The sequence below is a fragment of the Doryrhamphus excisus genome, linkage group LG22 (assembly GCF_037039965.1).
Source record: "Doryrhamphus excisus strain RoL-2023G ecotype Guam linkage group LG22, RoL_Dexc_Guam_v1.1, whole genome shotgun sequence".
Taxonomy (NCBI): domain Eukaryota; kingdom Metazoa; phylum Chordata; class Actinopteri; order Syngnathiformes; family Syngnathidae; genus Doryrhamphus; species Doryrhamphus excisus.
In genome coordinates this window covers 4,632,431-4,659,513 of record NC_136378.1, presented here as the reverse complement: position 1 = coordinate 4,659,513, position 27,083 = coordinate 4,632,431, and the positions used below count along the sequence as shown (strand labels likewise).

Sequence of the window (27,083 nt, the reverse complement as noted above, 5' to 3'; positions counted from 1 at the left end):
ATGGCGCTGTGACCTTACAATGACACCTTACGATACAAATGTGTGTGTGTCAATATCTCACCTCTCTGGACTCCCCCGTCATCCCTCTGGGGGGGCGTGTGGACCGGCGGCGTTTCTGCAGGATCACCTGAATGCACATATATTAGCTATGAATATATAGTTTATGTACAAGCCAAAGACATGCTGCATGTGCTGTACATGAATTACATTGTGGATTTCATTTTAGATTTCATTGTCACGGGCAAGCAGGAGCCTATCCCAGCCATCGGTGCCTTCAGTGAACATAAAACGGACTGTGGGAGGAATCATGTAAAGTCCACATGGAGATCTGAGAACCTCCTAGTGAAGAGTCAAGCCCTGACGCTAATCAGTTAATGTTATGTCCCGCAAGGCATGCTGGGTAACTTAACATGATATAAATATTTAAATAAAAAATATTCATTCATTTTGTACCGCTTTTCCTCACAAGGGTCACGGGGGTGCTGGAGCCTATCCCAGCTGTCTTTGAGCGAGAAGCGGGGTACACCCCGGACTGGTCGCCAGCCAATCACAGGGCACATATAGACAAACAACCATTCACACTCACATTCATACCTATGGACAATTTGGAGTCGCCAATTAACCTAGCATGTTTTTGGAATGTTGGAGGAAACCGGAGTACCCGGAATTGAACCCTGGTTTCCTAGCTGTGAGGTCTGCGCGCTAACCACTCGACCGCCGTGCCGCCCTAAATAAAAAATATGATTATCTTATTAGAGATTCATATAATATTACAAAAAAATGTATTATATCGATATATTATCTTTCCCTTTCTGTTTCTGTTCCCATACACGTGACATGCACATTGACATTATTTTCATCAAGATGAGCCTGGGATAGGTTCCAGCTTTCCCCTCACCCTAATGAGAAGCAACCTATAGACGTTACATCTATAGACGAGTTAGAGTCAAAGAACCAAACATTCATAACATGCAAACTCCACACAGAGATGCCCAAAACGGATTAAAACCCTGGAGGCCAGCACGCTAACCCCCTGCATAAACCACACCACACATTCCCAGCATAAAGCAGGAGTGTCACATCGCTCATCAGACGGCTTCAAAACGTAGAAAAGAAGAGTTTGTGTTGTCGTACCTTCGTGGGAGACGTCAACGGAGGTCAACGCTAACTATCATCAGCATGGTCAGCGTCAGTGTGGGACCCCTCTGGCCTCTGCATGTTCTCCTTATGAAGCAGATGGCCTTCCACGCCGTGCATTCCTCCCATACCTTGTATGGTATACTGGGGGGGGGGCGGGGCCTCCCCCTCCACACATGACTGATGGGGCAGATGTCAGAAGACCCCGAGAGCCATCAACCGCTGACCTGCTGAGTGTGTCTGGGAAAGACTGAGAGCGACGGGGAGTTAAAACAGAGAGGGGTGGGGGGCTGGGGGGGGGGGGGGGGCTGGGAAGAGGATGTGAGGAGCAGAGATGAAGAAAAAGATTGTGGAGGGAAAGTAAGGAAAGAAGGAGTGTTTGTGGAGGGCATATATTCCTTGCCTTAAAAAAACTGACATATTTTATGTTTCTTCTAAATTTGGTCTTTTTCTGCTCAGGCAAGAGTGGAAAGCAAACATAGCATGTGGAACTGATTACAAAGAGAGAAGGAAGAGGGTCATTATTTAGGCTTCAAAGCACACACACGCACACACACACACACACACACACACTCTTTTAGTCTTTTAAGGGTTCCGATCAGGACATTGTAGCACATTCAAATTAAAGGTGCTGTCTCTCCTTGGCTCCAAATGACACTTTTTCACCCAAAATCTACACTATCATTGGCTAGCATATGTTAGCAATACAATGGAACCTTGGTTAGCATCGTTAATCCCTTCCAGAAGGTACGACCCTAACCAAAACCGATTTTTCTCCCATAACAATGTAATCCAATGAATCCGCTACAGACATTTTTTAGAGTTTTTAAATGCAGAAATGCATATAAATATTCTTTAATTTTCTACAGTTTATCCTCACAAGGGTCACAGGGTTGCTGGAGCCTATCCCAGCTGTCGTTCGTTGGGCAAGAGTCGCCAGTCAATCACAGTTTGGCACATATAGACAAACAACCATTCACACTCACATTCATACCTATGGACAATTTGGAGTCGTCAATTAACCTAGCATGTTTTTTGGAATGTGGGAGGAAACCGGAGTACCCGGAGAAAACCCACGCATGCACGGGGAGAACATGCAAACTCCACATAGAGATGGCCGAAGGTGGGAGTGAACCCTGGTCTCATAGCTGTGAGATCTGTGCGCTAACCACTCAAACGCCATGCAGCGGCGTAACATAAATATGTTTCATAATTTTATTACTTTATTCCCACAATGTTATAACTTTCCCCCAATCAAATTTTTATACATATATTTACATATATTTTTACATTATTCTGGTAAAAAAAAATTTTTTTTACATGATCCAACTATTTCCATAAATAGCCGTGTGCCACAAATGGCCCCTGGGCCACACTTGAATCCACTCAGGCAGTCAGCAGTACAGACATCCATGTCTTCTTTCTTTGTGTGTGCTTTCATAACAAAACAGCATCTACTCCAATGTTATTGTCAGTACGCTGAAACAAATAGTAGACGCCATGCTATTTCCTTGACTATAGTGTTTGATCATCTTTGTGAAAGACATTCTAGGCTCCCGGTTTGATTTTTTTTAAACTTGGTGTGACACGTAAAAAGTCCGAGAGGGTCAAGAAAGACATGCGTGAGCCAGAGCAGAACAAGCTCTTCTCTCTGTCTTTTGTGTCTTAATAAGGTAATGTTTGGACATGCTTCACTGTTTACATGGAGCTTACCAGACGGGGCCATTAGAGATGGCAACCAACCATGGACACACACACACACACACATCTTCTCCCTCATATGGACCGCTAACCTTTAACAGCAAGGAAATCTTTTCTCTTTTCATGATGAGTATTTCTGACAAATCGCTAGGTGATATTATGGGGCCTCCACATGTTCACAAGCAACAAGTACTGAAGTACTTTTAGTACTTGATGCTCACATGTACTCATTCTTACAGGGATGCATGCTGCAACAAGGACAGCTAGACATAACATTTCTTGAGTTGCTCACCTTGGAAGACTTTCACAATAAAGGTCACACTCTCAGACAGCATGTACGCTATTCCTTCAAATGGAAATGCTTTGTCAGACTCCAGTTCCTCAGGACAACATGAAAGTAAACAAGAAAGAAAAAGAAGTGTTATTTAGAATGGAGTGAAATATACCTTTATTGTCATTGACGCAAGGAAATAGTGGATTTATCTATGACATTGTTTTTTTTTCCCTGAGCTGAATGTGCTTTGGCGTGGCGCTCCTTGATATGGTTCAAGCAAGTATTGGGACACCATCCCATATCACTGATAGGAAGTAAAACATATGAAAACAAAGATCTGCTCTGCACTTTACGGCTGCTGTCTAACAACTTCTACTCTTCTGAAACCACTCTCTACAAACTTACCCATCGTGCAGTCAGGGGTGGCAGGCGAGGAAACTATCATGATGAAAAAGTAATTAAAAAAAGAAATAACATCAAATATTTGTACATTGAACTGTATTATGCGAAGTCTGGTGCTGGCCTCAGTTTGCGTACATTTTTCCAGTTAGCGTACAAATGTGTTCTTTGTGTACTTTTTTTTTTTTAAATCACAAAACGGCCTCTCACTGAACATTACAGCAACATTACTGACACCTACTGAGCAATGTGGAAAACTACATATCATTCCCAGCATCGTTAAATGTGTTTTCTGAATGTCTTATATTTGAATTTTTTTTTAATTTTGCCATTTTTATGATGGAATTTTTTAAAACTAAAAACAAGCCATAGTCAAACCCAAAAAGGCATGATTTACAAATAAACTAAATGTTTGATTAAGTCAGTTATATTGACTAAAACTAGCTATATAACAATAACAATATAATCTTAAAGTGAGGACCCTGAAGCTGTTTAGCGTTACAGGAAGTCCAATGACAGAAGACGTCTGTGGGCAGTTTCACTGTTTATATTCACTGACAGCAGCACAGGAATTTGCTTCACTTCAACGTGCGCGTGTGTTCTGTCTTCCCAAAATTGTCAAAGCAGGAAGAGCAGTGATGAGTGGAGTGTAAATGAGAACAATGTGTACAGGTGTACTGTCTCCTCTCCATTGCTCTGCGCTGACTATTCTGTCATGGCTGATAGAGCAGGACAGAAGCCATGTGTGTCCAGCTTACAACTTCCTTCTCCCCCTTCCTCGTCCCCATTTTAACTATCAGAGCTTTCAGGGAGCAGATGAAAAGGATTTGGGTGTGGAACTTCCAAGGTTGACCGATTTGTTATTTTATAAATAACAGAAATCTAACAAAGTTATATTAACAACAATAGAGTGTGTACAGTGTGAACTCTCTTGTCATTTAGCTACATTCAGGATTTATCACCAAGCAAGTATTTTAGGTCCTGATGCAGCAAAACAACCCCAGACCATCACACTACCACCACCATATTTTACTATTGCATGAAATGCGGTGTTTTGTTTTTTTTTGTTCAGTGATGATTCGGCATGGAACTCTGCCATGTATCTTTATTACGGTGGAGTCATGAACGCTGGCCTCAACCGAGGCAACTGAGGCCCGCAGTTCTTTGGATGTTGTTGTGGGGCCTTTTGTGACGTCTTAGATGAGTCATCACTGTGCTCTTGGGGTCATTTTGGTTGGCCGGCCACTGCTGGGAAAGTTCACCGCTGTTCTATGTTTTTGCCATTTGTAGATAATGGCTCTCACTGTGATTCGCTGGAGTCCCAAAGCTTTGGAAATTGCATTATAACCATTAAAGTTAAACTTTTTCACATAAGGCCAAGGAAGTTTGACTTTTTTCCTCCCTTAATAATTAAAGGTTTCACTTAAAAAGTGCATTCAGTGTGTCTAGTTGTGTAATGTTTAAATTGGTTTGATGATCTTAAACATTTAAGTGTGACAAACATTCAAAAAAGTAACAAACCAGGAAGTCGGCCATTGCCACACCATTGTATATTCAAAGACAAAGCATTGTTTTATTATTAGTTATTAGTATCAACATTGAGCTTCTTCTCTTACATTTCTGGTGATTTTACTTGTATGTATATATTTCTGATAAAGTAATAAAAAACAAACTGCAGGCCATAAATGGACCCCCATGGACAAAGACAAAACAATCCAAACCATCATGGTATCGAAACTGTATTCTATAATTAAAACATTGTGCTCTACCGCCATCTAGTGCCAAATTGAAGTACTACATCTCAGTACATGAAGTGCAACATTATGGAGGAGGATTAAGGCCACACCGAGTTGAAATATTGTATTTGAAATAATGTTAAATATATTATTTACGTTTAATACATTTTAAACATATTTATTTAGCAACTATGAACCCTGTTTACGCATTTTAAATCGACTCAGAAATCACATCTTTGTGATTTCGGTCATTTTTGATGTTTTGGACTGATTGTTGCTAGCTAGCTTAAAACACAAGGATACATTGCTAGCGACAGCACAAAAGTTGACAAACATATTTTAAGTAACAATTCAGACATTTGAGATGGCTTTTGGGGTGCTTTTTATACTCACAAAGATGAAAGTTCCCCAAGGCTTAAAACGTTTTCGAGCAAAAAGCTTGTTTTTGTGAGCTTTTCCGAACTTCGTTTCTGCCACTGCTAACTTGTGTTTCGTCAAAGATCGTCTATTCGAGAGAAGAGCACTCATTCTCGCAGTCACTGAAATTATTCTTTTTTGTGATGTCTCACTTGATTTTTTAATTTTTACGATACATATAACCACATTTATTTACCAACTATGAAACCAACATGAAACCAACGTCTTCTACCAACTACATGACACTGTGAGGACGAGTCCCTGCTTGTTTTCCTGCTTGCTTGCTTGCCTGTTTCCTTCCTTCCTTCCTTCCTTCCTTCCTTCATTCCTTCCTTCCTTCCGTCCTTCCTTCATTTTCTTTACCGTTTATCCCCACGGGTATGCTGGAGCCTATCCCAGCTGTCTTGATCCCAAATATTTTTCAAAAACCGTCTCTCTCGGTACCGGCCATTTTTGGTGTTTTTGACAGATTTTTCAAAGCACACAGCCTATAGTGTTCTAGGGCAATGTAGACATGGTACAGTATATGTCAAAATATTTCATCAGAAAAAAAGTTTCTACCTTTTTCTATTCTTTAGTAATCAGCAGTAGAAATTTCAGCAAAATATCAGTTCTCAACAAAAAAGTGAGGAAAACACTTTTTAATGTGAAAAGATAATTTCAAGCATTTCACTTTGACACAAATGTAGCCATATATGTATATATATCACCAAAATATATAAACAAATATACCACAACATAGACAACACAAAAACTTGTTTTACATGAAAATCATTTATTTACAAATATAACACCATGAACTATTTACAATATTTACAATTTGTGTTCAGATTTCCCCTCACTTCCTGGTTGCTTTTCAACTTCCTGGTTGCTGTGCAGCATGTCCTGTATTTCTATTGGAAAGATGCATGCTGAGCTCTTATAAAATGCACTTCTGCCACATTGTGGCCGTTTTTCCAACTTAAAAGTGCACCAAACATGCTCTCTTTTATTGTGCAGTTGTATCATCACCTGTTTTAACATCTAAAAAAAAACATAAAAGACGTATAAATGTGTTTGGGGTTGAAAAAAAAGTATATAACTGGGGGTCCAGCATTTGATAGCCCTACCAAAAACCCGCTCTGTCTCCTCCAGACTGGAATACTGTGGTGTAGTTTTCCTTGAAAGGCATTCTGTTGCAAGGTAATTGCTTTTAAGTTTGTCCATTAGCGACAGTCCAACTGGTTTGATAGCCGCAATAAAAGGGTCCACAATCGATGTGAGTTTCCTGCCCAGTTTATGCAAACTTTGTACTACTTTGTAGTACTTTGTAGTACTACTTTGTAGTACTTTTTAGTTTCTATCCAAATGATAGGTCACTTGTTAAGCCTGGTGTTTTTTCCAGAAATACACTTGTTTTTCTGTGCTTCATGACATACGTCATGGACTCTGTAATACTGATAAAGCATTATGAAAACAACCAATGCAAACTTGTTTTGCTGCACAGCTTGGTGAATCATTGACAGGGACTTGGTCATACGTACATACAGTGACATAGCCTTGACCTCATTATGTAACGACTGGTAACATTTGAATGTTACTGCAGTAGTGTTGTTCCTCCTGCAATGTTGGTTGGAAGGGGGCTAAAGACCTTGCTGTTTATGCTTGGCCTCCAGATAACCTCCAGATATCACTGTGTGATTTTTTTTCTTGTGTGGATATATGATAAACATTGAATACATTGAATCAGTTCATTCATTGTGAATAACCCTATATTATGTCCATGTCATGAAAATGACATAATAGAAGTGGCTTGTTTTGTTCGGCCTCTACAAAAGTACTACGTGTGGGGAAAAAAGTGCATGACATTACAAAACACGACAAAAAGGTAAAAATTCCTGCTTTATTTTTTTTATAATATAGTACATAGTGTAGTATAGTACAGGATATGCAGCATATTCATGTCAGCCAGGCCGGGTCCAACAAATTCATTCATTCATTCGTTTTCTACCGCTTATCCTCACGAGGGTCGCGGGCGTTCTGGAGCCTATCCCAGCTGTCTTCGGGCGAGAGGTGGGGTACACCCTGGACTGGTCGCCAGCCAATCACAGGGCACATTCACACTCACATTCATACCTATGGACAATTTGGAGAATTGAATCATTTAACAACTGTGGGGTTTTATCACCATCAGTCCAGTAATGATCACATAATCTTGAGTAAATATTCATGTAAAATACCCCTGAATGTGTTCCAATTTCAAGAACTCGGGATGTCATATATCACTTCATTAAATACAGTGGTGTAAAAAAAAAAAGTGTGATGGTCTGGGTCTCTGTTTAGGTGCTTCAGGATCAGGAAGACTTGTTGTGATAAATGGAACCAAGCAGAAACAAAATTGGGTTCTGCAGCAGGACAATCATCTAAAAAACACGCCGGCAAGTCCGTCTCTGATTGGCTGAAGAAAAACACAAATGAAGACTTTGGAATGGCCTAGACAAAGTCCTGACCTGAATCCTATTGAGATGCAACCCTTCAATGTGGCTGAATGAGACTCATCAGTTATTAGGTTTAGGGGGCTTTTTTCATCCCTTAATATTAAAAACTCACTTAAAAAAACTGATTTTGCATTCAGTTATGTTGTCTTTGACAAACATCTAAAGTTGTTTATGACCATGAAATCAAGGGGGCAATCACTTTTTCACACCACTGTAGTTATTCAATCACGATCCTGCCTTTCATGCGCATCCTGTGTAAAAACATGCGATTGACTTGTTGTGGCGACCATTAAATGACATTTCAATGCCTATTTTGTTTGCCGTGTATGCTCCAGGCTGGTTATAATCATTTCAGCGTGACCAGCTCAAAGCCCAAAGCAGCAAATTGTTTTGAAATACTCATGGTCAAAAAATGTTTCAACTATTACTCGGCTCTCGTCTGAGGTCTTGGCCTTTCTGTGGTTGTCGGCGTACATTAACCCTCCCTGAAGCTGATGTCACAAAGCAGTGATAAATGGTCCGAGGGGTAGTGAAACGAGGGCAAGCGGTCTGGACCGATCTGCTCTTCAGTAGGAATATCCAACAAGCAGTCCACGCTCAAAGCCTTGTGGGTATACCAGATGTAATCAAGTGTGCTGCAGCTTTCTCCAGTGGGACGGATCTTCCACGTCGTGTAAGGCGGCTCCGTCTGTCCGTCAGAACTCAGCAGCTTGTAAGCAGAGTCCAGGCCAAGAGGGGAGGATCTGAAACGGCGGTAAACGTCTTCTGAAGGCTCTGCGTTAAAATCCCCACACACCACCAGCGGATCGTCCCCCGGTGAGTCCAGATCCTGGTTGCCTCCGCTCCTGGAAGTTATGCTCCGTAGGCTCTGGAGTAGGTCGGCGCCTTGTGCGCTCCTCAGCCTCTCCCAGCCACTTCGGGCTTTCAGATGCGTGACGGCCACGCAAAGTCGCCGACCTGTTAGCCGGCAGTTCAGTATTTGCACAATGGCTACCTGGTTGGTGGGTAACCTCATTGCGGACAGCCGCAAAGGAACTGAGGTCTGGAGGGAGAAACGCGAGAGGCGGTAGAACAATGCGCAACCATCAGGTCCATTGTTTTGTTCTACATCTAAACAAGGAGACCAAGGCTTTGCCAGGAAGCTGCCGTGGTAACCGAGGCTGGCCATGATTGGCTGGAAAGTGTCATAGTAATGGTCAACTTCCTGTAGACAAACAATGTCAGGGCGGTAGGTGAGGATCTCTTCCAGGATCAGATACTTCCTTTCCTTCCAGTTGAGGGCCTCCAGAGGACACCGAATAAATCCATCCTTCCCTTCACCCAGTGCTGCAAAGAAAAAAAAGAGACTAATGTAATATTATGAAGATAAATTATGTCAATAAATATATTTTTCATTCATTCATTCATTCATTTTCTACCGCTTTTTCCTCATGAGGGTCGCGGGGGTGCTGGAGCCTATCCCAGCTGTCTTCGGGCGAGAGGCGGGGTACACCCTGGACTGGCGGCCAGCCAATCACAGGGCACATATAGACAAACAACCATTCACACTCACATTCATACCTATGGACAATTTGGAGTCGCTAATTAACCTAGCATGTTTTTGGAATGTGGGAGGAAACCGGAGTACCCGGAGAAAACCCACGCATGCACGGGGAGAACATGCAAACTCCACACAGAGATGCCCGAGGGTGGAAATGAACCCTGGTCTCCTAGCTGTGAGGTCTGCGCGCTAACCACTAGACCACCGTGCCGCCTGCCTTTTAGCATATTTACAAAAAAAAAAGTCGCCCATTTATCCTTTCATTTTTCAGTATGTGGCCCTTTGGTGGAAAAGGTTTGGACATCCCTGCCTCAGTGCATACTTATAAATTCCCTAAACATACTATATTGCCAGATTGACTCCATAAATGTGTACCTTGCGCAAGTATATTCCACTGCATTACTCGTATGGGAGCGTGGTGGCAGCGTGCGGTTCCCTTGGGATATACCAGATCTCTGTGGGGCCTGGCTGGACGCCTCTGGAGGGCCTCCTCACACTCCCTGAGCAGCAGGTCAGGGTCGAGCTCAACCAGGTCTTCCGGGTTGAGATTCTCTTCTCTTTGGTCCAAGGGTGTGCTGCTCAACGTCTGGGCCAATGTACTAAACAACCTGCTGGTGTTGTTGCCCATTGGACAAACTGAAGGACATAGAGAAAGACAAAACGTGTGTTGTGTCATACGAGTGAAAGAAACAATTACAAACATAATACAGAGGAACCTCTGTTAGAATATGCCTTGGTTAGCATGTTTTTTGTGAAACAAAGAAAGTACTAAAATAAATATATATTTTGTGGCAAAATGTCTGGCTTTCTGGAAAAGGATTAATTGGATTTATATTATTTTATTATGGGAAAACTGATTCAGTTTGGAGTATGCCTTGGTTAGAGAACGTGGACTTCTGATACAGATTTATGATGCGAACCTCTGTTAGAATATGCCATGGTTAGCATGTTTTTTGTGCAACAAAGAAAGTAATAAAATAAATATATATTTAGTGGCAAAATGTCTGGCTTTCTGGAAAGGATTAATTGGATTTATACTATTTTATTATGGGAAAACTGATTCAGTTTGGAGTATGCCTTGGTTAGAGAATGTGGACTTCTGATACAGATTTATGATGCTAACCAAGATTCCACTGACTATACAGTATATAAAGACAAATATGGGAAGTAGCTAACTTCATGGAATGATTTAGTTTTCAAGTTGGAAGTTGGACCCTCTTTGTCCATATTGACTATTGCTAGAGAACATGAGAACACGCTAAAGCAGCACAGAACATTTCTATCTAGGAGGTGGCGTCAAAACACAGCTCTGGCTTTCATTAGATCTGATGGTTCCATTTGAACTGTCTCTATGCCAGTCCTCGTCCTCACATCACTTATGTCTCAACATCATGAGCCCAGGATGACTTAGCATGTATCAACCATCAGTATAGGCTACTGCAGCAATGCGAGCGCATCAGGCAGGATGCTCCTTGAAGGTAGCACCCACTGAGCCCCAAGCGCTATGGAGCGCCATGCATCCAGCGTATGCTGTCTGTATATTTTTCCATTGCTCTAGAGTTTGTAGTCCACATCATCGACATTCAAACGTAGACCTATGCTGTTACCCCAGTAGCCCATACACATCAGTACACAAGCGCTGATACAAATGGCAAAGTGCAAATAGCATAGCTTCAAATAACCGCAAGGCCATTTCATTTCAAAGAATTTACGACAGACCCTTGAGATGCAGCATCTCCTTTTCTCGGGGGTCCCATACTGCGCTATAGTGACCGCAGTCTGTGAAAAGTCCTAATACCGTAAATACACGAAAGCAACCATCATGTTCAAGTCCTACCTCCTGTCTCCATGTCATAGCAAATGCCCTATTCTTCCTAAAGGGCACTTGGGTGTGTCTGTGTTCTGATGTAGCCGTGTCTCCCGTGGCCTCTCCCTTGCTCGCTTCCCAATGCCATGACTCATCCTTTAAAAGGTTTTTTATCTTGAAGCGTGTCTGGTTCCCCTCCCCCTCAAACTTGCTGGTTGACAGAAAGAGCCGGAAGACATGCTAAGTCTGTCTCAGACATCGAGAGAGGAAGCTAAGGTCTGGGGTGACCAATCAGGGATCTCCATAGTGATGCGGGGGCCAGGGCATTCAAAATATATATACACATTAATCTTTCTGTTAATAAAATGATGATTAATCATGATTAATTAATTTGACGGTTTGATATATATATGTATATACATATATACACATATATATATACACACATATATATACACACACATATATATATGTATATACATATATATACACACACACACATATATATATATATACACACATATATGTATATACATATATATATACACACATATATGTATATACATATATATACACACATATATATGTATATACATATATATACACACATATATATGTATATACATATATATACACACATATATATGTATATACACATATATATACACATACACATATACACATATACATACACATATATATACACATACACATATACACATACACACATATATATACACACATATATGTATATACATATATATACACACACATATATATGTATATACATATATATACACACATATATATGTATATACATATATATACACACATATATATGTATATACATATATATACACACACATATATATGTATATACACATATATATACACATACACATATACACATACACATATACATACACATATATATACACACACACATATATATACACATATACACATATACACATTTATACATATCAAACCGTCAAATTAATAATCATGATTAATCATCATTTTATTAACAGAAAGATGAATGTATGTATGTGTATATATATATCAAACGTCAAATTAATTAATCATGATTAATCATCATTTTATTAACAGAAAGATTAATGTATGTATGTGTATATATATATCAAACCGTCAAATTAATTTATATATATTTTGAATGCCCTGGCCCCCCGCATTCATATATATATATATACACACACACATGTGCGTGCGTGTGTGTAAATGATGGGTACAAAGATGTTGCCTAACATCACCGAGTGCAAGGGGATTTACTAAAAGGAGCATGTGGTCCAACAGGTGGGGATGACAGGCACATTGACCAGACACTCACACACGCAAGGCTGTAACACATAACCTCCTCCTTTGACAATGTAAACACATATAATCAGGTTAAAATGTGCCCCAGAAAACCATGTTCCAAATCTGCGTGCGGCACCAAGCCCTGTATGCAGCCCACTTAGATCAGGTTACAGTGAGGCCGGCAGAAGATCCAGAGCAGCCCTGCAGCAGAGCCATTTAAAAATGGCGAAAAGAAAGGCAGAGTCTATTCATAACAGCGTCACAGAATACAAGCCCTTTAACATATGGCAGACAGAAATGTCTTTGCCCACTCTCCAATTGGTCGTTTCTATTTATCAGTACTGTATACACTGAAGTCAAAACATGTTGGCAGGTCTGCACTAATATTGAAAGTCCTTGTTGCCTCTCACGTCCCCATTGACTGTTCACGATAACCCCCCCAAGCAAGGGAAGAGAAGCACTGACACTGCCCGTACTACTCGTACAAAGATGGCTATCTTTTAACGTAGCTAGCTGATAACCTTGGTCGTTTATTAATAAATAATAATTATTATTTATTCAAAATTATTTGTGCAATTTACTGTTTACGCTGTACATTGTTGTTCATCTATTTATTCTCCACGTTATTATTATACGGGAGCCAGGCAACGACATTTTGTTGGTAATTTCACTGCTGTGTTATTGTGCAATGACAATAAAGGAAGTCTATCTATCTATCTATCTATCTATCTATCTATCTTAACTCATTGTTGATTTTGACTGATATCACAAAGCAGACGGAATATTATGCTATATAGATGTGATATATGGCAAAAGAACGATCATTCTTTTTCCTTTCTTTAGTAATCAATAGTAGAACTTACGTAAGTTTCAGCAAAATATCAGTTCTTAACTAAAAAAAAAGGAGAATAAACACTTCTTGTGAAAAGATACATTTCAAGCGTAACTTTCACTTTGACACAAATTTAGCCATTATATATTTAGCCATGAATCGGCTTAGAGTAATGGCCGAACAGGCAAGATCGTGGGTACAAGCGGCTGAAATAATTCCTCTGTAGTGTTACGAGAAGCTTGGACTAAGCATCTGGTCAGGATGCCTCCTGGAAGCACCCCCTTGGGAGGTGTTCAGGGCACGCCGTCCAACCGGCGTGAGGCCTCAAATAAGACCCAGTGTAAGACACACTGGAAAGACTATGTCTCTCAACTAGCCTGGGAATAGCTCAGGATCCCCTGGTAGGAGCTGGATGAAGTTAACTGAGGACAGGGAAGAGTGGGAAAAAGATGGATGAATCACTTAAAATACTGAACTACATTGAATTGCAACCATTTTTGGAAATACAACTGTATCCCAAGCAGAGTGTAATAAATTGTTGAAATAATTGTCTCCGCTCCAATTGACTCGGAATGCTATGACTGATTAATATAACCAGCATGTACCTTGTCCCATGTCATCTTAACAACCACTTATGCAACCCAACCAGGCCAATCCCATTTGAGACTTCCAGTACAGTTCTGAGTTTCAATCACGACAAGCACGGAACCTCAGACCATACAAACACTATGTCTTTCAGTTTATTTAGACCACACATATAACAAAGATAATGTTGTGAAGTTTGGAGTGTCCGTGAATGCACCTTGCCGTCTGAGGACAGAGGGAGGAGCCTGTTTGAGAGTTGGGAGATACTTTGATACATATTTGATATCAGGGCGACAAACTTTATATATATATATATATATATATATATATATATATATAAGTTGGGCAAAAATAAATATGAAACAAAGATAAACACTTAAGTGGTTTGGTCCAAACAAAAAGAGGCAAAAGTTTCGAAGTTTAAAGGGAAACTTTCTGTGGTGAATTTCCGTGCAATTAGCCCCATATTAGCTTAACTGAACAATTGGAACAGACATTCCATCATTCCATCAAAACTTTAACTGAATTTAACATCATTAGTCGAAAGGTCACATCAGTTGAAAAAAAGCTTTTGCTGTATGACATTTATATTAACATATATTTATATATACTTTACCGAGAACTTTCCCCGTTGTGGACAATCCAGTTGTCTTCAGATGTCGACCGCTCTCCTTAACACCGGGACATTGGCACCTTGTTCCCGCCGGTGGTAGAACAGCAGCGGGTGAAAATGCTCTTCTGGCGATGGTTCCCTCCAACGATGATATACACGTTTGGCTCATAAGAGCTGAACAGCGGCGAGCTGGATTCATTATTCGCTGTACTTGGATAAATGGAGGTACTAACGTGTGTCACTAAGCCATTCAAACCAACATTTGGAATGTTCCACAAATGGCTACTAGTTATGACTGTACTGTCAGAAAAGCCGGCAAGTGTTACATCATATTCGGTTTGACAGCGAGGCAGTCGTTCTTGCAGGAGGGGTGGGGGAAAATGGCTCGTTTAAGTATTTTATTACCGATAACAATGAATTACACCAAAAGTGTCTATGGGCTTTCAGTTTGTGTATTGTTTCTGAGACGTTTTTATTTTAGGCTTTTTACGCAAGTTTTAGCTGTGTATCAAACAATGCATCAACCACCATGCACCCCTACAAAAAAGTTTGGATCAGTTCACATTGACGCGTGGGCTCAACGTCATATGTAGGGTGTGGCCTAGCGATATGGTAGCCAATCATTTTATAGAGCTCTTTTTCTCTATGAGCACACAGAAAAACTGATTTTATTGAACGTAAATAACGTCTATAACAAAAAACAAATTAATAACCATTCAGTAGAACAAAAAAATGATTTACGGCTCGTTAGACTTTTATGTCCGTTTGCTTGCTAGATTATATATGTAACGTCATGCTTGTTCCTATTTAATTCTAGGATCTTACACTTAGAGGTACTCAGAGCCGTCTCTGAATAATTTTAATATTGTCTAATTTGAATATGCTTGGTAAAATGAATTAAAGCCAAAAACAATAAACTGGGTATTTGGACAGATCCAAATACCGATACCAAAGGTATCAGTATCGGATGGAAGTGATAGCTTGATCTATATTATATATAATATATATTCTTCAGTGCTTATGTTTATTTTCATAAATATCTGTTGTTTTGTTCAAATTGCATTTTGTACTGACTTTATAACATAGTTAGAAGACTCACCTTGGGGAAAAGTTCAAGGGGGCAAAAAGCCAAAGGATTTGTTTTTGCATTTGTTTACTTATTTAGCACAGTTTACCATTTTGCTTAAACATTTGCAATAAAAGAGAATGCAGTAATTGCATTATATTGTTGATAGTTACATTGTCATTGTTACATTGTTTTTACAATGTAAATTATATTATATATTATTATTATATATTACATTGCCAATTAACATTGATAAGCATTTTTGCCAAAAAGCTGTCAAGTATTTGATTTTATTATAATTATGACCAACATTAATTAAAGGTAAAAATCACAATCATTCAAAGAAAATGTAAAAGGTATGTGTTATCTGCAATACTGGCCTGTTTATTTACTACTGGATTGATTCCAAAATGGACCTCCTGCACTAAAAGTGCTACATAGTATCTGCATGCTCCTGAATCCATACCGAGGCGGTACTCATCCCCCATATTTTGCCCACACTTGCAAATACAGCGGGTTGGTACCCGGGGCTTATACCCGCTGTCTGCATGGATGATCACATCACAAGCCTCAAACTCTCCACACCCTGCCAAGTGCTCGCCCCCCCCCCCAAATGCCGCACAAGCACCTAACCAGTGAGACATTTTTTTAGGAACGTTTTGAAGGGTGCAAAAGTTTCTATCACTTCCACACAGACAGGAAGTTCCACACACCAGACGTGGTTGTTCTGAATGCTGAGGCGGACCAAAATGAAAGACCATTCAAAAGTCCTTTCAATAACACACATTTCTGTAAAATTTACTTCAATACACTCATAGTACAAGTAAAATAATATATATTATACTTCATGTGCGAAGTACAGTTTCGAGTTATTTTATTTGGGCGTAGACATCTTTTCACTCTCTATTTAAATGGCAGTATAAAACAAGAAAAAAAACTTGTTTTGAGACCAACGGTGCAGGGGAAGGACTTTCGACAGCAATGTAAAACAAAGATAAATTTAACTAAAACTTAACCGAACACAGAAAAAAAATATTTGCTGTGTATCAAAATGCTCTGTACAGTTCCATTTATAACAATGTGTTTCAGGCAGTTATTATACTGTGTGAATACAAAGAGCAACTGTTTCATTTACAATCTAATGGCTGCCCGAACGTGTCCCTTTCTTCCTGTGTAGGGTTTGAAAGTCGCCGTAGTGTCCTTCATGAGAACAGCCTGTGACAGTCAAAGAGTGCTGCTGTGTAAAGGGTCGGGGGTGGATGGGGTATATGACTATGTACAGTCTGTCATGTTACCCCCCAAACCCATCCCAGCTCAAGTCTGAGTTCTCAGGAAGCTGAGCTTTCCTCTGCTACTGCTGGTTGACTGCTGGGGGATGGACCCTCTGATTGTGCTGCTTCTGATGGACTCCTGGAGGGCTTCTTTAGCTGGGAGGAACTTTGGACATGCTGCACAGAAAGCTGCGGTTTGGCTAGGATGAGCTGTGGCACGGATGTGCCCGCTGCCAGCTGGACCATGGAGGTGGTGGCTGCTTTGGCGGCAGCATGAGTAAGATGCGTGGTAACAGGTTTGGCCTGTACGAGCTGAGTCACCTGGCCTGATGGGTTCGCCTGCATTAGCGTGGCAAGCTGGTTTGCTGGGATGGTGATAATTGTTATTTTCTCCCCTGCTTTGGAGCCAGCGGGCAGCATGGTGGGCAGGGCCTGAATGACAAGTTTTGGAGGGGGGCTAGCACCGGCTACTGTAACTGGGGCTCCTGCAGCTGTGGTTAGTACTGGGGAGGAGTTTAACGTCACCTGGCCAAGAGAGTTGGCCATTACCACAGGCACGGTGCGAATGGACCTGTCAAAGAAAGAAAAACAAGGATCAATATGCACTATGGAAGAGTTGAACAACATTCAAATGTTTTCAAGTAATCACAAAATACTAGCCAATATTAACATGACCACAACCAAAAGGCTTAAATAAACAACAAAAATATATATTTTTTACATACGAAGAGCTTGCAACCAAAAGGCACTAAATCCATTTTGACTGATTTCGAAAAAATCACTGATTTTTAATTACGCACATATCAATCTATTTGGTCATCAAGTCTATATTGCAAATGAAAGAGCTATCAATATAGGTCAGAAAAATCCTGCACACACCATGTATTTTATATATTTTTTTTTAATTAATTTTTTTTTCGGATTTAGCGCCTTTTGGCTGAAACAAATTTGAAGTCACCTTTAACTTCTTCAATGGCATTGTTGTAAAAGAATGTAAGGTGCTTTAATGTGCTATGCTAATAAAATAATTACAACACAGAAGCCATTCTCAACATACAATACACCCCCCCCCACACACACATGCACTCGTTCACCTTCACACATTACAGAAACAAAATGTTATAACCTACCACTAGTACACTGTTACTGATAAAATTTTGTTAAGATATTAAAGTAAAGTAAAATAATGTTTCTCATGAAAGTTGGAGGTGTCAAGGTAGAGACATGCCTTTTATGGCGTAAAAAAAAACTTCCATGTTACAGAATACTGTAAAAACACAATTTGTGTTCTCCTGAATTGCATAACATACTGTAACTATCATACGTGTACTTAATGTATACAAACAAAACAGGATGCGCACTGATACTGGCTTTCTGTATGTGCAGTGCCAATTGTATTCTTCTCTCTGATTGGTCAGATTATCAATAGATGGGAAACTTGGGCCAATCAGAATAAAGAATAAAGAAAGGGATTTAGCTCCTTTTGGTTGAAATCTGAAATGGAAATAGCGCCTTTTGGTTGAAAGCATAAATTTCATATCACTTTTTTTCATATTTTTTAAAATGATTTCAAGACCAAAATATGTGATTTAGATACACATGACAGAGGTCTATTAAACTCATGAAAAACATGCAACTTAGTGAAAACTGGATTTAGCGCCTTTTGGTTGCAAGCTCTTCATATACTCAAGATGCAGATAGGCTGCATTGAGACAGCAAACCAAGAGAAGTGAATCATAAGCATATCACAATCATAACTACTGTATTACACAATTCAAAGTAGGAAAACATATTCTTTTCATTGACTTGTGGTCATAATGTTTTTTTTTAATGACAAATAAAAACAAAAAAAAAGTGGCCCCAAACAGGTTTAGGGGGCAATCACTCTTCCACGCAGGGACATGTAGGATTGGATTTTTCCTCCCTTAATAATAAAAAGTTATATTAAAACTGTTTGATGATCTGTAACATTTAAGTGTGACAAATGGTCAAAAATGAACCAGGAATCAAATAAATATTACAATACAATGCTAAAAAAATGCGTAGGGTGTATGAGAAAAACAAAATGAAAAGGAGAATAGTGTCAAACCTGGTGGTGGAATTACTGGGGATGATGGTGACATAGGTTTGTTGGGCATGGGAGGCAACAGGAGGGTTTGTGCCCAGGATTTCTGCACCCTGCTGGCCGGACAACATGCCTTCACTGTCTTCGCCTTCGTCATTGTCATCAATGACTCGAATATTCTTTGGCATGTCCTTAAACTGGTAGGCCAGCCTCTGGCCCTCCACTTTTGCGAGGATGCCACGCTGGTAATAATATCTGCACCAGAACACACCAGATTGATCATATTGTACAACATGCTTATATGCTTATTCTACATTTTTGTTTGTGTTTGATCGTCTGACCTTAGGGCTCGACCCATTGTTTCATAGTTCATATCAGGCTTGTTCTTGTGTTTCCCCCACAGTTTGGACACCGCCTTGGAGTCCACCAGTTTAAAGATGCCCTTTTCTCTCTGCATCCACTTGATGTATCTTGGACAGGTGTTTTTGTCCTGCAACAGCTCCAGTAGGAACTCCCACAGGTAAGTGGTATTGCCTAAAGGACGGAAACAATGTCAGTCAATCTAACACAATTCATTTTGATCTGACACTGAGATTTAACTACCGTATTTTCTGGACTATAAGTCGTACAAGGTCAAAAATGCATAATTAGGTAGAAAAAAACATACATAAGTCGCATTTTTTTTTACAAACTACTTGACCAAAACAGACATTACGTCCAATAGGAAGGCAAGTTTTAATAATAAAAGAATAGAGAACAGGCTGAATAGGTGTAAGATATGCTAACACAATGGTTATTCAGCTATACAAAAAATAAACATAAACAGAAAAGGTGTCCAGTGTTTATGTAACATAAACAGTTTTTTCATTTATTATTATTTAAGTCACTCTGGAGTATAAGTCGCAGGAACAGCCAACCTATGAAAAAAAGTGTGACTTATAGTCCGGAATATTCAATCCGGGTTTTAAGAAGCTCTAGCGCAAATAAACAGTAATTAATGTCGGACACACTAGAGAGGGGGATTCAGTATTCAGTAAACACGGACCTACGTTACCACTCTGAGTTGATACTGAGTCAGGGGTCTCCAGCCAGTAGTTAAACTACCAGTAGTTCCTAACCACCTTTTTATTAGCTCTCCAAAAGCTTTATCCATTTATTATCAACGCCTGTACCCACAAAAGTGGGGTTCTGCAGTACTTCGGGGCGCTTGGGAGTGTGACCAATCATAGCAGAGCGGCCGTGCTCAGAGGCGGGCCATAGGTGTATACATTTAAAATAGACCGTTTTGAAAATCCAAGGAAATACAGCTGGAATAGGTGCAGATTCTGGAAGATCTAGAAAGTGTTCTGGGCGGGTTATCGTGTGTAGCTGCTCTATATAGATGGATGGACATATAGCCTACAGCAGAGGTAGGGAACCTATGGCTCGGGAGCCAGGTAGGGCTCTTTTGATGACTGTATCTGGCTCTCAAGCATTTCTTACCACAATAAAAATGTATTTTTGCTAACATTTTAAAGTAAACATCACAGAAATGACTGTTAAAAATAATATTCAAAATCAACAACTTTCTTATGCATTTTAATTTGTCCATCTATATTCTGCTGCAATACGGCCAACCATATCTATCTTTCCTGATGATATTTTCCAGGTCAAACACCAAAACTTGATTATTACTGGGTAATGCTGTAGTCTACCTCGGTCATTGAGATGTCAAAAAAACATGTAAATGTAAACTTTCCTCCTTTAGTCAAATAGCTAAAGCTGCAGAACCAAGCCTTCTGATGAAGATGGCCAAAAGAATGAAATACGTCTACGGAGTACGGTGCAAAACTATGCAGCAGAAGTTGTATTAATGGCAACAAGTACTTGATTTATTATTAGACACTGCACTGCTCACGAAAGTGTGCTGGCCACACCCCATTGGCGTGGGGTAGTGTGCCTGGTCTACGTAATTAGAGCCCATTATCTAAAACTGTTGGTCTTACATAAAAATGCACACATTTTATTGCATTCAATGTTTAAAAAAATGTATATGGCTCTCACAGATACACATTTTAAAATATCTGGCTTTCATGGCTCTCTTCGCCAAAAAGGTTCCCGACCCGTGGCCTACAGACTTCTTGAGGTTTCTTTCTCCCCCAAATGAGGTTTTCAGTTTTTGGGGGATCAGATCAGAGGACGTTAAATTGTTTTCCTTTGATTTGAAAATTATTTCAATGATAGAACTAAAAACATACAAGGCAAATGTCCTACCTTTTCCCTCTCTTGGCCTCTTTTTTATCCCCATGTCAAAGGAGCCGTTGGATGTAGGTTGATGCATCTTTGTCTTACGTCCACCTAAAAAGGTTTTTTAATATTACTACTCACCCTCTGCACTAGCTACACCAAATTAGTCTGCTCATCATTGCATATTCTGACATCAAACATTGAACAATTACTCTCTAGTACGAGTATTATAACACAGACCTCCTCTCTTTTTCTTAGTGGCAGGTTCACAATCAGGCGGGATGGGGAAGGATTCCTCCTCCTCTATGGATCCGCACTCTGTAGAAACCTCCACCACCGTCTCCATCATCACATCTTCTGCTGGATCCAAACACATAACATTCATTCAATTTCCTCACATCGGAATATCTGGCCATTTATGCAACCCTCGACAAATACTGAACCTTCATTTCAATGCATGAAGATGTGACAGAGATAATGAACTTAAAAATGACACTTTGTAAAGCAACATACTGGATTTGAAACAGAAAAGGCTGTTCTGATAACTTGAAGCTATGTAATTTTGTACGACCCATCTTTAACTTAACAGGATGTTCTCCCATCTTCACAGAGGATCTTTGGAGCTCAGACAGAATGGTCATCACGTCACCACATCTTTATTTTTAGTTTTATTATATTTTAAGTCAGGCTGCACGGCGGTCGAGTGGTTAGCGCGCAGACCTCACAGCTAGGAGACCCGAGTTCAATCCCAGCCTCAGGCATCTGTGTGGAGTTTGCATGTTTGGGTTTTCTTTGGGTACTCCGGTTTCCTTCATTCCAAAAACATGCTAGATTAATTGACGACTCCAAATTGTCCATAGGTATGAATGTGAGTGTGAATGGTTGTTTGTCTCTATGTGCCCTGTGATTGGCTGGCGACCAGTCCAGGGTGTACCCCGCCAAAGACAGCTGGGATAGGCTCCAGCACCCACTGCAAACCTTGTGAGGATAAGCAGTAGAAAATGAATGAATTAATATTTAAGTCTTTCTTTCTCATTATTTACCAAACTCGTTTTGTCCTCTATTTCCCATATGACTTCTCCAAAAATAAATAAATAAAAATCTGTAAGATCTGGTGTGTGGGGTTAGCAAAGCTAAATTAGGGATATTATCTTTTCAAAACAATACATCAGGACCCAGTTATGATATTACGGAGGAAATAGCGATACACACTGATCGCTAAGCATGCAAGTGTGTTTACTCGGGGTGTGACAAAATCTTGCGAGATTAAAACTTGACAAGATTTCTCATTCAGGGACAAAAAAAAAATTTGATCACACAATAAATGAACATAAACGCAAACGTAAATTAGACACCTCAAGTGTTTACCTGTATTGCGGTCATGCAGTCCTCCAGGAGACTCCATATGCAGAAGCGCTTCAGCTGCTTCAAATGTTTTATCGAAACACACCATGTCCTGACCCGACATCTCTACTAAAAAAAGAAACACACTATATGTTAAATGTGAGTTCAAATGCGTTATTTTTCTGTAATTAATTCATCATAATGCATGGAAGACCTGGCCCTCATAGTAATCTATTCTCTTACCAGTCTCTGCCACTTCTGTGACCACTTCCTGCTCCTCAGCCACATCTTGCATGATGTAAGTTTCGTCGTCATAGACCAGAACCTGTGCAGAGTAACACTCTTCCACCTGGGCACTAGGCACCTCCTCCACAATCACGGCTGGACAGCCATCATCCTGCACTTCCACACCTTCCTCTTCCTCCACCTCTTCACCGCCATCCACAATTACCGCTTCCATCTCCTGCTGAATGACTTCATCATCCTCCTCCTCAGCCGGCTGCTGCTCACACTGCAATTTGTAAAGATGCAAAAAAAAAAAGGCAGAGAGATTAATTATGTTGCTTTCTGGCAACACATCCAAGCCCAGTTCCGATTGCAAGGAATAAGACACAACATAAAATATTTCCACATTGTGGCAGCGGTGGACCTCCACTTCCTCCAATACCGCCTGACAGTATGACATAATTGAAGTGGTTTTTAAACTGTGACTTTTTCATACCATAGTATACTCTGAAACTGGTAACTCGCCCACGCTGAAGAACTATAAAACCAAGTTTACTTCAGAACTGCAACTAATTGAATATGTATTTCAGAAAATGCTATTACAAAGTTCAGGAAACAACCAAAAAAAAGCAGAAAAGGCACCTTTTGTCGATATTTGCTAGCCCTGTCGATCTAATTAAGTTTAGCCGGTATGGATGCACACACCACCGTTTACAGTACAAGCACAATTCGTACTAAAATGATGTCGTTTCCTTTTGCAAACAACTGATGACCCAACATGGCCGAAAGGTGAATTGGCTATACTCTTAATTTCTCACATCATTAATCAGTTTTGCGGTCTTACCTGTTGTGGCTCCTCCACCATGGTGACATACTCCACAATATTCCCACCGCCATCTGACACCACCACAGAGGTCATCACTCATTCCTAATAAAACAAAAGAATAGATAGAATAGGCTGAGGAAGATGGTGCTATGTAATAAAATGTAAATTTTGCAATACTTTGGTAACAAACAATACCAATATTATTGTCATAAATGGCATAATATCATTTCTTATATTGCTGCAATAGTTTAGTTTGTAGATACAAATATTTGTCCTGTGTTTTATTCTCATGATCACCCCCCACCAGCCACCCCAAAAAGCACAAATCGATTCAATGATCCTGAATATTACTAACAGGTCCGGTATTTATTTGGTATCGGATCGATCCCAACATTTGTAATATCGCCCTCCTCTACTGTTTAGGAAAATTACATATTAAAGTACGAAACAAGAGCATACCAAACTTCCATATATCACCAACATAACGTTTTTACCTGGTGTCCATGACATACTGACCGACATACAATTTATGCTTACATCGCAGGCTAATGTTTACTTTCTGTACGGACTAGCTCGTCATAGTAAGGTTTACCAGACGTGTCCCAAATCAAACATCACCTAACTAGTTAGCAAATATTAACACATTTCTGTCCATTTAGTTCCAAGTAATGAAACGTTGACGCTTTTCACATCGCGACATTTAACAGTGTAAAGTTACGTCCTGTGCGTAGCTAGTTAGCATTAGCAACTAGCTAGCTGCTATGCTATTTCCCGTTATATAAGACTTTCAAGCCCACGGTTGGCAAGTACAGCAAAGTACGCGAAAATAGTTTATTTGGGGAATTTGAAACGTTGAGTTGCAGTATGTGGACACGTTGGTAGAATTTATTTCCACATCTTACCTTGTTTTTTCTGTTAGCACAAAGTTAGCTCCACCGCTAATGCTCGCTTGGGCCCCGATGTTAGCTTAGTAGTTGACAAGACAAACCCGCCAGTTTCACTTTGATCTTTGCCTACAAGTCCTCCGTCCCTCAGACAATTTACATGCGATCTTCCGATCTGTCTGTGAATCCGCAAAATGAGAGTGAATTCATGCCGCACAAATGTTTTGATTTCGCCAAGTTCTTTGGCTATCGTGTAGCTTTTCCGGCGCGCAGTCTATTGGGTAAACGGATACTGCTGGCCAAAGCATCCACCGCCATGACGTCACCAGGACAACCCCCATGAACTTCGCAATATAGGTTTTATTTCAAATGCAGCAAAATGACTAAAACCTCAATTTAACCAATAATGAAAAAAATATATTTAATAAGTACAGTTTTGACCCTAAAACTGTGGTAGTAATATTGTCGCACTGCAGTTATTTCGCCTTATTTCCATGACTGCGACATCCTTCACCCCAAAGTTTACAATAAATTATTTGTATTTTATCCAGTGCAGATGCTGGTGCTGAAGGTGCAGAATGCTTTTCCCACAGCTAATGTGTGAGTGTATATGATGTCTTATGTATCACATACAGGTATCTCATTTTTATATGTCTAACTACGAGTGTCAATGTGACTATAGGGGTGTTATTTCATGTCTAGAGGTCTCTACTGATGTCAAATACCGCATTCAAAAGATTCTACACAAATCAACGCAACAATTTCCATTACTCTTTCTTAAGTTATGACAACTTAATTTGAAATTGCTTTGAACCAACAAACAATATTGCATTGCACAAATTAGCTTTTCCTCTTCACTCAAAGCTTATTTTAAGTAATGCTTACTGAATAATTGTAATAATTAAAAGGGATAAGTTTTTAAGTTTGTAACTCACAGAAATATGTTAAGTCAACTGACTTAATCATTTTATTCAAATTAGTTTAATTTGTTGTCTACTTAATTATAATAACAATGCACACAGCTTTTTAAGTAGCAGTAACTTTATATATATGTTTATATATTATGTTACCAAGCTAATTTTATTAAGTCATGGCAACTTGAATTTTGTTTTAAGCTTACCAACAATAAATTTTGAGTCAACATTATGATTTGAACATAACTTAAAAAATAAAGTTAGCAACTTAGAGAGTGTATCTAAATTAATTTATGTATTAAATCAAGTGGTGTCAACAGATACTCTGAAGTACTTTTTAGAGTGTATGCTCTAACTAGGAAAATACTTTATTTATAAATAAGGAATCCTACTTAATAAATTTACTTGTGTTCAACTGTGTTGCTACAACTTTTCTGCAAGTTATGTAATTATCATAATTATCATAATATTCATGCCAACAGGATGATTTGACACAGCCACACCTCCACAGTCACTGATTGATGAACCCGCGCCCTTTATCAATACCTTCTGCTCAGAAAGCGAAGCGGACAGGAAGGTCAAAGTGTTTTATTTACATTTTTGAACAGTAAGTCTACAAACAGTCATGGAATTCAACACTGAAGGTGGAAAGCAGACATTTTGAAATCTATGCTTCAATGTTAAACTAGTGTTAGACTTCCCCATGTTTGGTTGTCATACGATATAACACACCTCCAGATGAAGATTAAAAGATACAGTGATGTGCGGGGAGATTCATGGCTGGTGAATAATAAAGTACATGCAACCTATCCTTCTCCAGGAAAACGTGGTCTGATTCCCCCCCAACTCACAAATGCTCCGCACACAGCTTCAGGATGTGGAAAGTACTGCAAGAGCCTCAGTGTGTAACATTTCTATGTATTTTATCGTGAGATTAGTAACATTATATGATATACTCCAAATTGTCCATAGGTATGAATGTGAGTGTGAATGGTTGTTTGTCTACCCACATGACATAGTGGGGAAAAAGTTCTCCCTATCCATGTGGAAGTGGTACATTTTTTGCTTCTTACTTGGTCCTAATTCAGTTCAAATTGGAGGCTAACTAGCTAGCTCGCTGAACATAAGACTGAAGAATCGGACGTGGCGAATGGTCATTTTTGAGTTCAATTCCACCCTAGGCCATCTCTGTGTGCATGTTCTCCCCGTGCATTTGTGGGGGTTTTTTCCAGGTACTCCGGTTTCCTCCCACATTCCAAAAACATGCTAGGTTAATTGGCGACTCCAAATTGTCCATAGGTATGAATGTGAGTGTGAATGGTTGTTTGTCTACCCACATGACATAGTGAGGAAAAAGTTCTCCCTATCCATGTGGAAGTGGTACATTTTTTGCTTCTTACTTGGTCTTGCTTCAGTTCAAATTGGAG

The 27,083-nt window shown here is 39.7% G+C and overlaps 2 protein-coding genes across 4 annotated transcripts; both read right to left on the bottom strand.

Annotated features, from left to right (window-relative positions):
* Positions 1-7,532: 7,532 nt before the first annotated feature.
* nocta (nocturnin a) lies at positions 7,533-15,153 on the bottom strand. 2 transcript variants are annotated; one of them, XM_078788233.1, is made up of 3 exons: positions 14,839-15,153; positions 10,057-10,317; positions 7,533-9,467 (listed from the first exon to the last, which is right to left on the bottom strand). In XM_078788233.1, exons 1-3 carry the CDS (start codon positions 15,032-15,034, stop codon positions 8,617-8,619), a joined length of 1,308 nt encoding a protein of 435 aa, XP_078644359.1. In that variant the 5' UTR covers positions 15,035-15,153; the 3' UTR covers positions 7,533-8,616. The 2 variants fall into 2 exon arrangements, with proteins under 2 accessions (XP_078644359.1, XP_078644360.1); XM_078788234.1 differs by lacking the exon at positions 14,839-15,153 and adding an exon at positions 11,519-11,791.
* A 1,043-nt stretch (positions 15,154-16,196) lies between these two features.
* On the bottom strand, positions 16,197-25,053 carry LOC131110577 (ETS-related transcription factor Elf-2). Of its 2 annotated transcripts, none has more exons than XM_058063806.2 (9): positions 24,761-25,053; positions 23,877-23,960; positions 23,051-23,318; positions 22,832-22,936; positions 21,704-21,820; positions 21,491-21,574; positions 19,579-19,771; positions 19,262-19,492; positions 16,197-17,743 (listed from the first exon to the last, which is right to left on the bottom strand). In XM_058063806.2, the coding sequence occupies exons 2-9, from the start codon at positions 23,949-23,951 to the stop codon at positions 17,230-17,232; spliced, it is 1,587 nt and encodes a 528-aa protein (XP_057919789.2). In that variant the 5' UTR covers positions 23,952-23,960; positions 24,761-25,053; the 3' UTR covers positions 16,197-17,229. The 2 variants fall into 2 exon arrangements, with proteins under 2 accessions (XP_057919789.2, XP_057919788.2); XM_058063805.2 differs by having other exon boundaries at positions 16,198-17,743; positions 21,704-21,823.
* Between the last annotated feature and the right edge of the window lie 2,030 nt (positions 25,054-27,083).

Bases quoted from the DNA above. Each gene is read 5' to 3' on its own strand.
- nocta (XM_078788233.1), bottom strand. From the start codon at position 15,034: ATGAATCCAGCTCGCCGCTGTTCAGCTCTTATGAGCCAAACGTGTATA. The intron at 10,318-14,838 runs GTAAAGTATATA...TATGTCCTTCAG, and splicing joins CACAACGGGGAAAGTTCTCG to TTTGTCCAATGGGCAACAAC. The intron at 9,468-10,056 runs GTACACATTTAT...TTTTCTTTGCAG, and splicing joins GTGGAATATACTTGCGCAAG to CACTGGGTGAAGGGAAGGAT.
- LOC131110577 (XM_058063805.2), bottom strand. From the start codon at position 23,951: ATGACCTCTGTGGTGGTGTCAGATGGCGGTGGGAATATTGTGGAGTAT. The intron at 22,937-23,050 runs GTAAGAGAATAG...TTCTTTTTTTAG, and splicing joins CACAGAAGTGGCAGAGACTG to TAGAGATGTCGGGTCAGGAC. The intron at 21,575-21,703 runs GTCTGTGTTATA...AAACCTTTTTAG, and splicing joins CACTAAGAAAAAGAGAGGAG to GTGGACGTAAGACAAAGATG.